Here is a 17,520-nt window from a genome sequence, read left to right on the forward strand (position 1 = left end):
TGAGTTCATGTCGTGAGTAGGTCGTAGTTGGGTTTGAAAGTAGCATGTCAGGCTCGTATTCGAATTGAGACTTTACTTAACAAGTCAGATTCGAATTAGGCCTTATTAGAGCCTAGTCATAACTATTAGTATTATTAGTTACGCGTTCTCAAAATATGTAAGTAGTAAAAATCAGGAATTGATTTGATGAATATTTATTTCCATACAATATTAGAATTTAATTTGGTGTTAGTACGCTCTAATTTATTGCATAAATCTAGAAGATATTATTTAATATTACTTTTATTAATCATATTTATACTAGGATTTGATTTGATCTAATTTTCTTAAAATATCCTTTTTTATACATGTATTTTGTGGTCTTCCAAGTTCAATAAGAATCTTCTAAATATCTTTTGAGAAATTCGCCATTTGAGTATTGTCGGGTATAATAATTTAGTCGCATTTCGTCCTACAATTAAACATAAATGTCAAATCAAATAAGCTTAAACTTTTGTACAAACTTTATAATTCTCAAGTTGGTTTGAACTCAATCAAGCTTTTACCAAACGACTGTTCATACGCACAAAATTTATGTACCACTTGTAATATGCGTATTGACAAGTTAATTAGTAAACATCAACAAGTTTAAATGGAGAAGCAGTACACGCTAGTAAAGTGTTTTTAAAATAGGATGTGGTGCAAAAACTTCCTACACATTTATAGGTCCAAACTTTTTTAATTTAAATTTAATCGTAATTCATTATTTTGCCAAAGTAGTAGTAGTCCTTTTACACACTAAACTGCTGTCCAGTTCTTGATTCCCTGCCCACTCATTTTTCTTGTTCATCTCAGGAAGGTTTCTACTGAACCTCTACTTTTTGGCTACACAATTCTTTAAAGACACCGAAAAAAAATCCAATCTTTCTCTTACAAACGCTCTGCTTCAGCAAATGGAAGCAGCTTTTGAAGGTTACATTTCATCCATCCCCACTTTCTGAATTTTTGATGATTTAAGCTTCACTGTTTCTTGCCACTAGAGTAACTAATTCTGCTACACTCGATTGCTGAAAAATAATCTGGTTTATCGAATTTCTTTTTTATTGAATACTAATTTCTATTACCTGTGTAATGTTGATGAAATTCTCATTAAGTTTCTGTGTATTAGGCCTCTTAGGTGAGTTTATCTGCCAAGGAATTAAATAAAGATCAAAATTTGAAATAATATTCATTTCTTGTTCTAGAATAATTTGTGGATAATTACTTGTACAACTCTGAAATGATGAAAGATTTTTTTTTTCTTGGATTCTCGGAATTGTTCTGGAATGTATTGTGAATCGCTGCAGTGGATGGAGGAGGAGAGCGCCTGCTAGGTTTGGTAGATGGGCATTCTCCTGAAATGAAAATAGAGGTGAGGGATCTGACAAGGGTTTCTGACAAGGGTGTAAGAATACTGAACAAACTCAACCTAGACATTCCCAAAGGACTGATCATGGGGGTGATCGGGCCGAGTGGCAGCGGGAAATCCACATTTCTTCGCAGCCTCAACCGGTTATGGGAGCCCGCCTCTGCTACAGTGTTCTTGGATGGTGTGGATATCTGTCACCTTGATGTTCTCAGCCTTCGCCGAAAAGTTGGTATGCTGTTCCAGCTTCCTGTGCTGTTTGAAGGTAAAGATCTTTGTATGCTTGTGTCAATGAGAATTGCTTAGAGTTGGCAGTAAATTAGCTAGATGATCATAAAACATGATTAGTTTTTGTGTGTTTTGATCCATTTAGAAAGAAAGCAAGGGTAAAATCTGCTTTTCAGCCTGACGCTGTTCGGTTATTGCAATGAGTGCTATGAAAAGTCTACTTTCACAATTATTGTTAGAAGCAAGCTTTTTAGCTATAGATATGTTAAGTATTTGAGTAACATGGTTCGGTGGCATGCTTTGTTCTCAGATCCACGTAGTTTTGGTAACTCGTACGCTCCTTGTTCTGTTGCATATTGAGTAAAATGGTGTGAACTTGTTGCAGGAACTGTTGCAGACAACGTGCGTTATGGACCACAGTTAAAGGGAACCAAACTAAATGACAATGAGGTATACAAGTTATTGGCTCTTTCAGATCTCGATTCCTCTTTCTACAGCAAGTCTGGCGGAGAGCTATCTGTTGGTCAGGCGCAAAGGGTTGCTCTTGCAAGAACCTTAGCTAATGAACCGGAGGTGATCTTGAACGAGCTTCTAGTAACTCTCAAGTACATTGTGCTCGAAATAATTGGTCTGCTATTTAATCTGGAAAACCCCTTTTGTCTATGAAGGTTTTGCTGCTTGACGAGCCAACGAGCGCATTGGATCCGATATCAACCGAGAACATAGAAAATGCTCTGGTGAGGCTGAAGAAAGAACAGGAAATGACAATCGTTATAGTGTCTCACAGCATCAAACAAATACAGAGGATTGCCGATGTGGTGTGCCTTGTTGTAGATGGGGAGATTGTTGAAATATTGAAACCTGATCGCCTCTCCGAGGCTAAGCATCCCATGGCACAAAGGTTCTTGCAGCTTAGCTCTTAGACTTTTATATATTTGTCACACAAAAAGTTGTACCGATAAACTTGCGCAATATGTATAATATGCCATGTTGATGATCACCTGTAGTCCACTTTTATTTTGTCAATGTTAATTTTACATGGAAATCTTCACAATTTAGCTAGAGGAATGAATTTGACAGTATACATTGTTGAGAGAAGTTGATTATTGTGAATGCTATCAAGGGAAGAATTACAACTCTTTCAATGACTTATTCTAGCTGAGGGGCTCCCCACCTCATGACAGATCCGAACAACTCTTGAAAAAACAGAGTCGTAAAAGTTAAATGTTTCGATACTTGTTGCTGTATCAAACTGTTGATGCTAGGTAAATGCCGGACAACACCATTGTAAACACGAGACCAAGGCCGTACTCAAGAGGTGTGGCCGCGCTCTTCGCTACTGGTGTACCTCCGGCTGTAGTTGCTCCTCCAACCTCTGATGACGGTCCCTCTGCACCTGGAGCCATAGCTGAAACAGGGGCGTTTGCCGTTGGTGCTGTGGCTGGTGATGCGGATGGCCTGGAAGGAACTGGTGCTGGGACTTTTGAAGGTAAAGGGGCCTTGCTCGGCGTTGGTGTGGTTGCAGCTGCGACAGGAGCAGTGCTCGCCTTTGGCGTGGCTGTAGATGGAAGGGGAGCAGCATTGCTTGGTGTTGGTGGAGCCAGGGCTGGGACAGTGGCTGCGCTTGGTGTTGGTGGAAGCGTTGATGGGATCGGAAGCAAGCTTGCTAGTGGTGGCGGTATCGGTAGAGAAGGTAATGTGGTTGGCGGAGGGGTTGCAGCGGCGGTGGCTGGAGGTGGAGGGGTTCCAGCAACGGTGGCTAGAAGAGGAGGGGTTGCAGCGGCCGTGGCTAAAGCAGGAGGGGTTGCAACGGTGGCGGCGGGAGGGGATGTGGCCGGCGGAGAGGATGTTTTGGAGCCATCAATCCCCTGAGGTATGATAGCACTGCTCACTTGCAGGATTGAGATGTTGAAAGGCTCTAGGACAACAGATTTGACCAGGCTTGAGTCGAGTGGCGATCCGGGCATGGCTGAGCCGAAGGAGAAGCTGCCGACTGCGGGGCTGGACACGCTGACGAAGCCCTGCTGGCCGCGGGCGAGGCCGGTGGTCTGGAAGAGGGTGGTCATGAGGTTGCGGCTGGCTGCCTGAGTCTGCAGTCTCGGGGCATCGTAGTAGTCGAGGAGGACGTGCACGGAGAGGATGCTCCTGATGAGTTCCACGGGCTTCCCGGAGAGGGGGGAGAGGCTCCCGTTGTCGAGTACGAGGAGGGTGATGGTGTTGCGGGCGTTGATCTCGGCGGCCAGGTTGGTCTGGGTGAGGTAGCTGTTGAAGGTGGCGAACTCGGGGTATTGGTTGAGGAGTTGGGTGATGTCGTGGGCGTTGGCAGTGTGGAGTGAGAAGATGAAGAGAGAGAGAAGGAGAGAGAGGGGGAGAGCCATCTTCATGTTCTTTTTGAGAGAGGAGTGATGAATAGTATTATGGAAGTGAAGAGTGGGAGGAAATGGTATTTGTATATGAGCAGGGGCGGGGCTAGGAATTTGTAGAGACAGGGGCAAGTTTACGAGATAATTTTAAGAATTTGAGGAGGGGCATTTAAGAAGAAATTGAAAAAATTAAATTGTAAAATACACAATATATATATATATATATATATATATATATATATATACGAATATGAAAATGTGAGGTGGGGCAATTGCCTTTCTCTTCTTGTATGTAGATACACCCCTGTGTATATGAGTATGTGAGTGAGTATAGGTGGTTTGTAGGAGAAAGGTTCGATCTCCTTAAAAGGTGGAGATGGTTGGTTGGTTGGGAAGGAAGGCGAAGGTGGTGATCTAAGAATTGGTATTACTTCTCATTTCTTAAAATAGATTTTGTTCAATTCTACATGATTTTTGTTGTACTTGTTTTATTCAATTTCTTTATATAGGCTGTAGTAGTTATTTTGTGGAATTTCTTGAATTTTATTAGTTTTTGCTGAATATTTAACAATCTTAAAGTTTTGTATGTCAAGCAATGGCTTAATATATTGATTGGCTTGATCTTTTGATTAAGAACATATATTGCCTAGTTTCTATTAACCTCAATTGGAATACAGCTTATTAAAGCTGCGTCAGCCATATCTATTTTGTTTTATATAGTAGTACTATTTGTTTTTATTTTTTTATTATAACATTTCACAATATATTATTGACACCAATAAATCTTCAAAATTGCATAACATTCAAATGCTAACTTGTTAATTTATACTACTATAAATTCAAATTTTAAATAAAACAACATATCAAACTTTTAGTTTTCCATAATTTATAAATTTACGATGTTAATAACAACTTTGAAGGTATTATAATCAAACTAAATATATAAAGAAAAACAAAATCAATATTCACTAAATGATTGAGGTGCTTATAGATGTATATAATTTTTAAAAAAATAAAAATAATAACACTTTTATTTACACCATATAAGACTTTTTTTAAAAAAAAAAACTTTTTTACACATTCTATAATTACATTTTCATTATATTTTTCATGAAAATAAACAAGGCTTTCTACACTTTTTATTAGGGCTGGCAATTTTCGACACGACACGATAATCTGACACGAATCCGCACGAAATTATTGGGTTGGGGTCAAGTCTTATTGGATCCGTGTCTTTATCGAGTTGACCCATTAAGAACCCGATAATTTCGGTTGGGTTCGGGTCGGATGCGAGTCGGATACGGGTAACCCATTAAGAAATAATATTATTATTTTTATTATTATTTAAAAAAATATATATTACTTTAATTTTTTAATTTCTAATAAATTAGGTTTAAATAGTATAAAACTAATTTTAATTGTGTAAATTAGGTTAAAAATTAAGGTTTAATCGTGTAATATTAGGTTTTAATCGTGTAATATCAGGTTCGGGTTGTTATCGTGTCGTGTCAACCCATATTATATCGTGTCGATAACGGGTTCGTGTCGGGTGCGGGTTGTGTTCGGATTTGAAGGTAGCAGGTCGGGTTCGTGTTCGGATTTACAGTTTCCTTAACAGGTCGGGTTCAGGTTAGGCCTTATTGGGTTGGGTCATTATCAGGTTGACCCGATAACGACCCAATCCGCACGATTTGCCAGCCCTACTTTTTATTACTTATAATCAAATACTCTTTTATTTGTTTGACTTTACGATATTAAACGAAACTTCCCTTAAATATAAATGATATTATAAATGTAGTTATTAATATGAAAATAAGACTGGTTTAAAACAAATTTCTTTAGGTGTGATTAAAAGGATTGTAATTGGTTTAATGAAAACTATTACTATGAAAATATAGTTATACCTTGCACATGAAAGCCTTATCTATCCACGGTAGAAAAATTGGTCGTTGCAATTCGAAATAGGTGGTTACAGTTCATCAAAGGGAGGAATCGTAACCGGCCCGTGTAGGAAGGAGGCGGGTCCGGTTCCGGTTCGGCGTAATATTGTTAATCCCATTTCATTTTTTCAATAATTAATTTCCCTTTGACGAAGATATTATCCTGCAAGATTAAGATGTACTAGTATAATTTTATGTAATTAGACTAGATGGCCGATAGCATTACTGAACTCAAGTTTGAACTTAAAATTAATTATTTTGTCAAGATGAACTTAATTAGTAGTAGTACGAGATAAAGATTAGTTTGGTTACAGTTAATTTCATAGTTGGAAGTGGATAATTTGCATCCTATCACACTTAACTATAATTTTTTTTTTGGGTGCATCAGATTTTCCACTTAATGGACAGATTACCTGTGTTATGCTCAAAAAATGCATGCAAGCATAGTAAAGTATGTCGAAATACAAAGTGAAACACAAGTTAAAAAAGGCTGATTATTGTCAATTTCATTTCATTTCATCAAGGAAAGATTTGCATCTTTCAATGACTTATTGTAGTTGAGGGGTTGCCCGCCTCCTATAATGATCCGACAAAATTATAGTAGTATGTATGTGCTAACAACTCTACAAAATCCTTTCAAAATTTCCACTCTTTTCTCAAATTGTTGATGCTAGGTGGAGAGTGGACAACGCCATTGTGCATACCACAGCCACGCCAATTTCGAGCGCCGCTGCTGCACCCTTGGATGCAGGTTCGCTCGAAGCCGTTTCGTCTGATGCTGGAGTATCATCGGCCGATGCAGCAGGGGACGAGGCAGAGCCGGGGGCAGCAGATGGAGTGGCGGCCACGGTTGGGGCAGCAGCCTTGGTTGGCGCAGCCGCCTTAGTTGGAGCAGCCGCCTTTGTTGGCGCAGCAGCCTTAGTTGGGGCAGCAGCCTTGGTTGGGGCAGCAGCCTTGGTGGGAGGGGCTGCCTTGGTTGGGGGGGCTGGTGTTGGTGGGGCCGTGACCGTAGTATTGGCGGGTGGAGGAGTGGCTGTGGCCGTGGCATTGGCGGGTGGGGGAGTGGTGGTGGTGGTGGCGTTGGCAGTGGCGGGTGCTGGGGGTGGAGGAGTGGCTGTGGCCGTGGCATTGGCGGGTGGGGGAGTGGTGGTGGTGGCGTTGGCAGTGGCGGGTGCTGGGGGTGGAGGAGTGGCTGTGGCAGTGGCATTGGCGGGTGGGGGAGTGGTGGTGGTGGCGTTGGCTGTGGCAGGTGCTGGGGGTGGGGGAGTGGCCGCGGCCGTGGCGGCAGTGGTAGCGGCGGGGGCTGAGGTTTTGACAGCATCAATGCCTTGGGGAATGATGGGACTGCTGATTTGGAGGATTGATATGCTGTAAGGCTCTGAGGTGACAGACTTGACAAGGGTGGAGCTTTGGGTGGAGCCAGGCATGGCAGAGCCGAATGTAACGCTGGCTGCGCTCGGGTGAGTGACGTTCAAGAAGCCTTGCTGGCCTAGAGCGAGGCCAGTGCTCTGGAACAAGGTGGTGGGGAGGGGTGAGGTGGCCGCGAGCTGTTGGAGCTTGGCGACATCGTAGTAATCGAGGATGATGTGTACGCTGAGGATGTTCTTGATGGCTTCGGGTGATTTGCTGGAAAGGGAGGCAAGGTTGGCGTTGTCCACGACAAGGACGGTGATCGTGTTGCGGCTGTTGATGGCGCTCGCTAGGTTGGTCTGTGTGAGGTAGCTGTTGAAGTTGCTGAAATCCGGGTATTGGTTGAGGATTTGGGTGATGTCAAACCCATTGCTTCTATGGATCAACAGAAGGAGAGACAAGATCAGAAATGAGGGAACAACACTCATTTTCAACTTGTTGTTTTGCTAGTGGGAGATAGAGAGAGAGATGATGATGATGATGATGAATGGAGGAGAGTATTTATATGTGTAGTTAGTGAGTAAGGTGTGTGAATTGAGCACAAGTGTAGGCTGATGATGAATGGAGGAGGGCTCTTTCTCCTTCATTTCAGGATCTAAGTTTTATAACTAACCGATTCTTGAAATAGGTTGTAACATTCCAACTGTATCAAAATTTGTACTTCACTTAAAACCATGAGTTACACTATATAATAACTTCCTCTAAGATAAACATGTCATGTGAAATAAGACCTTGATATATCACATTTTGATCGTGTATATAATCTTTTACCCTGTAATTCCACTTTTATTTGGGAAAAGAATACCAGAAAAGAAAGCATGGGTAGAAAAATCACGAGAAAGAAAGAAACCAAAAAAAAAAGTGGAAAAGTGAGTAGTATGCTACATATTCCACTGGTATAGCATACAGTTCTTGTTTGTATGTGTACATAATTCTTCAGTCTTGGCATATTCTACAATGGCTTGAGGCCATGTCTAAGTGCCGCCTCCCACACAATATCAATCTGATCGACATTGATCGCCCCGACTTCGTGATGCTTCCACCCTTCAAGAAAATGTACAACTCCTCCTGCATGACAAGCATGCACCACCCCTCTTCCCATTGTATACTTAAAAAAAAAGGACAGTTTCTAGTGTTAGGACAGTAGTAAAAGGTACAAGAATGATCGTGTTCTCAGGTGCATACCTCGCATGATCCGAGCCCCTCGACGTCATCTGGCAGCCTCATTGCTGCCAGCTTCCCATAAGTGCAGCCCCTTCTAAAAGGGATGATGGGAGGAACCACAAACTGGTGGAAATGTGTTCCTGATGGAGCCCAGTACTGCTCTCTAGGCGTCGTCCACTTTCCGATTATCCATGTCTAGAAGATTCTGGAATGATCAGTACAAGGTTGAATTTATGTAAAATTCAAGAGTTGAGATGGACCAAGAATTACCTTACAGTGTTGTGCTGCCTGATACTTAGTGACTTGAACTAAGTGTTTTTGGCAGTCTATTGGTGCTTCTTTCTGAATCTTATTGAATCTATCTGTCGACAGCGTTAGCATCTGCGTTCAGACATGTTTTTCAGTTTAAAGACGACGGGTTTCTAGGATCAATAAATGAGCTTATGGTAAGAAGCTAATGGCCTCATCAGCAGATCTATGTACAAAAATGTGATTGTGTACTTACCAAGACTTTAACTTTGCGACGAGCAAGGTAGAGAGCGATGGCTCTCCCAAGTTTAGAAGTAGCACCGGTTAGGAAAACTTCGTCTGCGTCATTAGGAATCTCATGTAGGATCACAGCCGCTGTGAGGGTGTTGCCATGAACCACTCTTACTCTGAGGTTGGGGTGCTTGGTAGTAAAGAGCGTCCCTCCTCCATTAAGGCTCTCGTTCTATCAAAACAACAAATGTATCACCCTTGTATCCACGATGTAAGAGACGAGGCCAAAGGTAGGCAATGCTAACCTTATTTAGTGCAGCAAGACTAATAACCTTTACTCCAAGCCTATCTGCTTTAAGGATAGCATCTTCTATCTGATTATTTATGCCTTTTGTTGCAAACGGTAAGAAATACTGCCAAAAAATAATTGAAAAATATTCAGAGGGCTTTGCTTTATCTTTGCCAATATTGAAATATGTGTATTAGGGGGATCAAAATGCACCTGAAAACCGAATCTTGGGACGATCCATGTCTCGTGCAGTTTACCTCTGAGATAGTAAAGGCTGAACAAGAATGTTTTAGCCTTTGCCCACATAACAAGCATCACCAAATAGGTAAAAGGCCACATTGGAAACAAGAAGGGCTTTATAGTGAAAGGCATTGAGCTGAATGATCGGAAAACGAATGGAGAGTGTAACGCTGATATAACATCAACGACATGTGCAAGAAACACAAAATCTGCCACTCTGCTCTCTGCAAGTTTCCACTTTTTCTTAGTTTTAAAGAGCTATTTTTTATAAAGTATTCATATACTTTTGTGTTAAGAAAGAAACTTCACTTTTTCTTGAACTAATCTCTCGTTGGAGCTCCCATGATTGGGCGTTCGTCGTCTTCCATAAATTGTCGTAGAAGGGCATAAAGAGGCAGAAATTAGTCACCATGTCCGTGTGGTGAAGACTGTGGTATCTGCAGCAAAAGCATGATAATGGTTTTTATCAGATCATCAGACAAGCAAGACTATGAAGCTCAAAATGTGCAAGAAATCAACAAAGAAAACATGGACTTACGTAGGTGTACGAATGAGATGCTTGAGCAGTGGGAAATTATCAAACAAGTTACTGGTGAAAACTTCAACATTGCAATGAGCCAAACACTGAAGAAAATCGAAGGCCAAAAGATAACCATACATCAAGCTTATCGACCCGTATCCAATATAGATCGTTCCCAAAGTCGGGATTCCTACAACTACACAAAGCAGCAGATGTTCCAAGAATGTAGCATGTCCAGCTGCAGACAAGCACAAATCAGACACATACATTTTCATTCATGATCAATCGAAGTTGAAGGAAACGAGCAACTTAGCTTGTCTCGTATGGTTCCTAACCTGTGAAAGGATGCAGAACTCTAGAGCTATGGTGGAGCCAATGATAATGTTGGAAGAAAGCAGGGGAATGTAACAACCTATGCAGCCAGTAATACAGTGGCTCTGAGATTCCTATGTGGAGAATTAGGCACCACAAAAAACCCCTCGAATTGAAGATGGGAAAATCGGATAAAGGCAACCTCAAGCACAGTAATGAAGCAGCAATCATTTGAAGCATCAAGAAATTGTCCCTGTTGCATGATCAAGATTCAAGATTTAAGCACCAAGAAACCAAATTTATCCTAATTTGATAGAATTGTATTATACCAATGCCATTCTGCATCGATTTGCTTGAATTCCAAGCCCTTTTGATCAATTCTTCGATTTCGATTAAGGAAAAGCATGCTAGAATAGGTCCCCCAAAGCTGATGAACAAGGGCTCTAGCCCCAAATAAGATGAGAATATGCAAGCACCAAGCACCATTCTTGATTTCACCTCTATAGATAGCATAAAGGGCATTTGCAACTAATGGAGCATACACCAAATACTGCTCAAATACATCAAAAAAACACAAAAATCAAACTCTTGACAATAATCATAAACAGTGAAATTCTTGCAGAAATGAAAAGTTGTTACCTTTAAAGTACCCAAGTTCTCCCATGGCCAAGAAAACAAAGAAGCTTCATTCCTACATGAAACACTGCAATCTTTCTCACTTGCCATCTTTTCTGTCTGAAAACAAGACATTTGAAAAAAAATGAATCTTGGAGGATTGTAATAAATGAATCTTGGACTGTAACAAGGAAACCATTAATATATATACAAGTACATTTTCCCAAATATCCTTTCACCTTTTTCTTGATCTTTATTGCACTCCTCTCAAGTCTCAAAGCTATAGAGGCCTTATTATACACGTACATATATATAGATAGATAGATAATTCCTCTCTTTTCTTCTTGAATTCCACAGTAATTGAACCTACTGAAATATTGACAATATGCAGAAACTAACAGATTATTTTATGCATCTATGCCGAGATATAACTCATTAAACAGTTGACAGCTGGGGGTTGGCACCACAAAATCAAAGAAAATTTAATGTGAGTGAGAAGAAATTGAGATGGTTGGGTGCACAGACATTAAGCTTTTATGGGAGTTCTAAACTTGTAGTTAGTGGATTACAGATTGTGGTTGAGAGATGTGGACGACTTAGTGTAACCGTCCTAATCCTTTTATGAAGCCTATTTGCTTTCATCATCATCATCTCAATTACTACTCTTTTTTTTTCTTTTTTTGTTCCCATTAATTAATTCATTGTCTACAACTTTTGACATAGATTTCTGTAGGAATAATGAGATCACTTTGTAAACAGCAAACATTAAATAATATGTCAGAAATTAATCAGGTTTAGTCATGTAACATAAGCGATACTTGTGATGTTGAAGCTCTTTTGTTCATAGATTTTGTGTGGTGCCTAGGCTTGTAGGGTTGGGACTAGCTTCCGATAGTCATTGTGTCTTAACCGATTTCTTACCTAACAATCCCACAAACTTGGGATACTCTTGTTTATAATTTAGATTTCCTTTTATTGTACTATTATTCATTTTTGAAATATACATGTATCACTATATAATTGTGCTATTCAGAACATAATTCGACATACAATTGTGTTGGTACGTGTCGTGATCCTATTTGAGATTGGATGAGCTGGCATTTGTAACAATTGATTCATGTATTTAACACATTTATTAAAGCAATTGCTACGCTGCCCTAATTTGTTTCATTGAATGATGATATGAAATGTAGATCATTGCCCACTGTACTTGAATATGTTTGAAAGGACGTGTATGAACATAAAATACCAAATACAATCATCCTAAACATTAACTGAATAATATCCTTTATGCGGAAATTGATGAAGTTCTGACCGACCTAACTATCAATGTCGATATCTTACTTTTGGAATTTGGTTTTGGTCAATATCTTAATAATTTCTCATAAAATACTAGTCATTACCCAGATTAATTCTTTGGTTTATGTATTTTATTCAAATTGTTAAAGTAACAGATTCCTAATGAGACAATTTTAAATTTGCTTAGAACTAAATCATAAAGTATTTAATTTTTTAAAGTTAATTTGAAATATCTACGATTTGAGTAAAATAGTACTAATAGGGAGTAATAATTTTGGTTTATAATGTAATAATCTAAGTTTTATAAAGTACTAATAATTTTAGTTAAATCATATATTAATATACTCCAATTTTAAAATGATCTCAATAAATAAAGTATTTTAATAATTTGAATAAAATACATAATTAAATAATTTAATATGTTAGTGTCAATTTAAAATAATAAAAAACTGATTAAAATTAATACATTATTTTAAAAGTCAACTGTAAATCTTAAAAATTACTAATATGCATATTCATAATTTGATGGAGATGAGATTTTTTAGAATATAGTACTCCTAGTAGTTTATTTGGTGAGATAGGTTGCAATTATAAATAAATTAAGTAATGGTAAAGCGTAATAATAATGTTGAAATTGCATAATTAAAAAGTAAGGATAGTTTTGGTACAATATTAATAATTATCTAAGTATTGTACGAATATTATTAAAGTTCATAGTAATATTCTTGGTACAAACTAAATAATCCAGGATTAAATCGAATAATTGCCTACACATGCAGCACATGGTTACGTGTGCAAGACATATAATTACAGAGTTTTATACCCATGGCTTATCAATTCTCATTCAACAAACTAAACACATACCAAAGTAACATTAATAATTGTTTTAGTATATTCCCACTTCCCATCTTTGATCCTCTCAACTACTTAAAGCTAATTAATACTAAAACAACTGTATGTATTATATCATGACAAGTCATGCTGTCCTAACCATATTCTGTTTTACATCACCCTCACCAATATTTATATATAATATAATTGAGATATAAATTGAGGTTTTTGTTTTATAATTATTATTGAATTAAGAAATACTAACAGTTACGTTTAATATTGTGAACGATTTTAATCTTCTCCTCTTTGCGAACTGAATTTAACAAAATAAGGCTCACATTCACAAATCAAATCAAACTCTTATTTAATTTATTTTAATGTCACACCCACACAGTCAGCCAACTCAAAATACTTTCGTAAATACGTGATTTTTTATGGTATTCTTTTTTCTTTTAAGTACAGTATTAAATTTAATTTATGTCCAGTGTGTTACCTGTTTTTCTTTTGGCATTCGATATGTAAATATATAACAAGAATAAGAAAATCCTTAAAGAATATGGAAAAGTAAATATATTATGTGGACAAGTGGATAAAAAGAAGATTTATATACTTAGATTTTTTAGAGCTCACAAGATATATGAGTGGCACAACTGGACTCTAACTACCTTAGTTAATCTTACTAGTCAAACATATAAGAAAAACGATTCATGTGGAAATATTATTTTTGGAGATATTCAACTGGAGTGATTTAAGAATCAAATATCTTTCACTTTTTTCCAGTAAAAGATGATGCATGTGGAAAACTTTTACTTTTGTCTATGTTTTATCCTTTAAAAAATCATTACATAGAATTTCGTAGGTGACACAAGTACTATGTGACATGGCGTATACTCATAAAACGAAACACTCTATCTAACAGAATTTATGACAGAGATCTAACTTGGAAGCAAGCAAGATGAATCGTGCTAGAATATCTCATTACATATTTAGGTTTTTACAAGTTTACTACATAAAATCTCATGCCGAAAAACAAATGTTTCGTTTCTAGTGGAACAGAGTGGGTATTGTATTGTATTGTTATTTGTTACTGACCGAAATTCAAATTTGATTTCTTAGTTTGCTTAATTCGTAGTCGTGGTGCCCGATCTTTCATTAGTTTATTTTTCTTCATATTTTGTGTGATCGACGTATTTTCATGCACGCAACCTTCAAATATTAACAGTTGATTTATTAATTAAAAGATGTAATCATTGTAATCATAGTAGTGTAATGATCTGTTGCGTGTCTATCATTTTGGCGATTGGACACATTACCCATTTTTCTCTCTGTCCATTTAATTTCAATATCTCCTTTAATCTATCTATCTTATTCTCTTTTAAAAATAGAAATTATTTCTATTTTTAAACAGAAACTTTCTAAATTTCCTATTTTATTAAGTGAATCTCATAATTCATGACTTTATTTTCACTTTTTTTTCTCTTCCTCTCTCTTATGTTACTTTTTTTCATTCCCCATCTCTCTTACTTTACCAATTGTTCTATCTTATTTTACTAATTGTATATTAAAACTGATGTTGTTTCAAATATTTCTATTTTTCAAAGATGGAGGTTTAATAAGAACTGAAAAGCAATAGAAGACATATACTATAGTTCTACGAGTTATTATTTCCCTGTTATATACAGATTAAAGCAGGTGTTCGAGTTCCCCGTTTCGCCGATGAATGAGTGTACCAGAGGTTGATGTTGGATTCGATTATTAGACCCTTTTTTTTCTAACCTAGTTGCTATCTTTTCCTTTTTTTTCTGTTTGGTAAGTTAGCAATGCTTCCATGTTCTACTTTCATATTTTAGTTATAGGATATTGCTAATAGTAATTTATTTGTTTGCTGATGTGTTTGTATCAGCTTGATTATCTGAGAAGTCCCCTTTTTCTTGGATTTAGGTATTGGATTATAGGAGCTTTATTATTGATGTATTGCATGAGAATTGTTTTGTTACGATTTTGTCTAACTATCTACTAGAAGAGTCCTTTTTTTTTCTTTAGAGTGAACTGAACCAAATAACTCTAATTTTTGCACTTATTATACCAGTGACTCCTAATAAAAAAAAGCACCAGAGGGGCCTAACAAAATATATAATCACAAACAAGGTTTTTTTAGCCATTTTTCAGACGAAAATACCCAAATGACTTGAAGGGCAATATAGTCTGATGACCACCAAACCTACACACTTACTCTGCATACCTGTAGAGTTTTGTCAAATCATACAGATTATATTTTGGTGCAGATTTTCTATGAAGTTTTTGTGAATTACTAATATTTATTCTCATCCCCAGCCTCCGGCGGCGTGCCATCTTTTCCTCCGGACCTCCCCTCGTCGACTTGCCATTTTTTCCTTAGAGCAACTTTTGTTCTTCTAATTGAGCTTCAAGCAAAAGTAGATTAAAAGTTAATTTAGGAATTTGGAGAAGAGAGAAGTGGTGGGTGAAGTTTGAGTGGCATCAGGTTTGATGAAATTTAATTCTATATAACTAATTTTTATAAATAATAAATAATTAGGGACTTGATTAAATAAATGGAAACTCATTCCATATAAATGGCATTAATTAAAATCGAGCCTTAAATAAAAGGTTTTCTCTTACAAATTTTCGTAATATTATAAATTTCTAAACATAACAAATTCTTTAACATAAAATCATTATATTTTGATTAATAAAATTATAATTTACAATAGAATTAAGAAGATTTATAAATAACTAAAATTTTCAGAATTGTGCAAATTTTGGTAAATTGGATGGAGTGGGTTTTCATTCCCCAATGTCACAAAGCAGCTCTCACGCCTCCTACAGCATCGAGCCCACCTTTCACCAAACCCAACTCCTCAACCTCATTGCAGCTGTCGGTTCCACCCTCAAACGCAGGTCAAGTGCCTCCTTTCCATCGCTTCAGCAGCAAATCAATCTGAGTTGCATATAGAAATCCGGCGCCACCTCGTCGACGGAGCGTCGGTAAAAAGCTCAAAGGAGGCTTTGAGCATTCACTACAGCCTCCAACTTTGAGAATCCATCCTTAATCCCCTAGTTTTTAGACCAGAGCTAAATCCTCCATAGCTTTGAAGCTCTTGTTTTCCCCTCCTCGGCAAACTTCCAATACAACTTCCCCATTAACTTAATTCAAATAAAATAAAAAATAAAAATTAATTCAATCATCCTCAAGCTCCAAGATTGCGAAATAAGTGAAATAGAGAGGAAAGAACATCTTTAGCCATGGAATAGGGAGGAAAGAACATTTTTAAGTCATATCATTTGTCGATGTGACAGTCACACAGTACGTGCTCAGGGCGGCATCATCATTGTAGGTAATTTGACAAGAATGCCCTTTAAGTGCCTGAGGGTGTTATCGTCTTAAAAAACTTCATTTGTGATTGTATGTTTTATTAGGCCCCTCTGATGCTATTTTTTTTGTTATGAATCACTGGTATAACAAGTGCAAAAGTTAGGGTTATTTGGTGCAGTTCACTCTTTTATTTATTATAACAAAATTAAGCTTATTTGATACTCCAATTGGATGTGGTAGTGATAATTAGTTTTATTATGATAAATACATACCTGATGTGGTGCTTCTTAAACTCGTAAAATTTTAATATAAACTAGTACCTATACTACTAGGACTTCGCCATAAATAAGTAGGATATATAGGACTGTGCCCAACTCATCTGTATTTCGATCAATCCAGCCTATATAGTTTTAGTTGCTATACTTTTTATATACCAAAAAGTAAAATTCAATTATGTATTCAGTAAGTTTCAGGTTTTGATCGAGATTAACTACACACACAGAGTCACACAAACACATTACTACAAATATGCCTTTTTCATATGATTTTTTTGCAATATGCCGTTTTTCTTAAATGAGCTATAAATTAGGGGAGTGGTTGAAGATATTATTCCGATTAGTACTTTCTAATATCATTCTCATCTAGAAAAAGAGAATTAATTTAATAAATAAGAATCGAAACGTCATCAATTTTTTATTTTTTATTTTTGTATATTCCTGCGATATGAGAATACTTGTAAGTTGAAGGAAGCATTATTGCCTCTATTTGAGTTACGCCAATGCTACTTTAGTTTATATTGAGAATATGCTTTCATAGACTTGCCCTACTTTACAATGTGAAGACAAATGTAATTAATCAAAGAAATAACTGCAACTAACACACCACAAAACATGTACATGAAAATGAATCAAAGAAATAACTGCAACTAACCCACCACAAAACATGTACATGAAAATGATGTAGATAGTTGAGTCGAAGAATCTTGTCTTTCCAAAACCAGATACACATCTTATTTCTTGAGTAGTGCTCATAATTTGGCGTGTCGTTATTAATAATAGCATATGAAACAACTTTGTCGAAGCAACTTTGTCTCGTAAGAATAAGATAGTTG

General features: G+C 37.2%; 4 protein-coding genes across 5 annotated transcripts; 2 read left to right on the top strand and 2 right to left on the bottom strand.

Moving 5' to 3' along the window:
* The first annotated feature begins 760 nt into the window (after positions 1–760).
* Positions 761–2,612, top strand: LOC121748167 (ABC transporter I family member 17-like). The gene is made up of 4 exons (XM_042142392.1): positions 761–951; positions 1,326–1,649; positions 1,998–2,185; positions 2,281–2,612. Exons 1-4 carry the CDS (start codon positions 933–935, stop codon positions 2,533–2,535), a joined length of 786 nt encoding a protein of 261 aa, XP_041998326.1. The 5' UTR covers positions 761–932; the 3' UTR covers positions 2,536–2,612.
* A 269-nt stretch (positions 2,613–2,881) lies between these two features.
* On the top strand, positions 2,882–3,484 carry LOC121749173 (circumsporozoite protein-like). The gene has a single exon (XM_042143764.1). It carries the CDS (start codon positions 2,882–2,884, stop codon positions 3,482–3,484), a length of 603 nt encoding a protein of 200 aa, XP_041999698.1.
* Positions 3,485–6,571: 3,087 nt separating this feature from the next.
* Positions 6,572–7,822, bottom strand: LOC121749174 (fasciclin-like arabinogalactan protein 14). Its single transcript, XM_042143765.1, has one exon. The coding sequence runs from the start codon at positions 7,751–7,753 to the stop codon at positions 6,572–6,574; it is 1,182 nt and encodes a 393-aa protein (XP_041999699.1). The 5' UTR covers positions 7,754–7,822.
* Positions 7,823–7,969: 147 nt separating this feature from the next.
* Positions 7,970–11,576, bottom strand: LOC121748166 (very-long-chain aldehyde decarbonylase CER3-like). Of its 2 annotated transcripts, none has more exons than XM_042142390.1 (12): positions 11,185–11,576; positions 10,970–11,065; positions 10,660–10,880; positions 10,354–10,583; positions 10,037–10,256; positions 9,808–9,935; positions 9,472–9,722; positions 9,275–9,382; positions 8,995–9,201; positions 8,760–8,870; positions 8,511–8,684; positions 7,970–8,433 (listed from the first exon to the last, which is right to left on the bottom strand). In XM_042142390.1, exons 1-12 carry the CDS (start codon positions 11,251–11,253, stop codon positions 8,278–8,280), a joined length of 1,971 nt encoding a protein of 656 aa, XP_041998324.1. In that variant the 5' UTR covers positions 11,254–11,576; the 3' UTR covers positions 7,970–8,277. The 2 variants fall into 2 exon arrangements, with proteins under 2 accessions (XP_041998324.1, XP_041998325.1); XM_042142391.1 differs by having other exon boundaries at positions 11,163–11,193.
* Positions 11,577–17,520: the final 5,944 nt, after the last annotated feature.

Source organism: Salvia splendens, chromosome 9 (assembly GCF_004379255.2).
Source record: "Salvia splendens isolate huo1 chromosome 9, SspV2, whole genome shotgun sequence".
Taxonomy (NCBI): domain Eukaryota; kingdom Viridiplantae; phylum Streptophyta; class Magnoliopsida; order Lamiales; family Lamiaceae; genus Salvia; species Salvia splendens.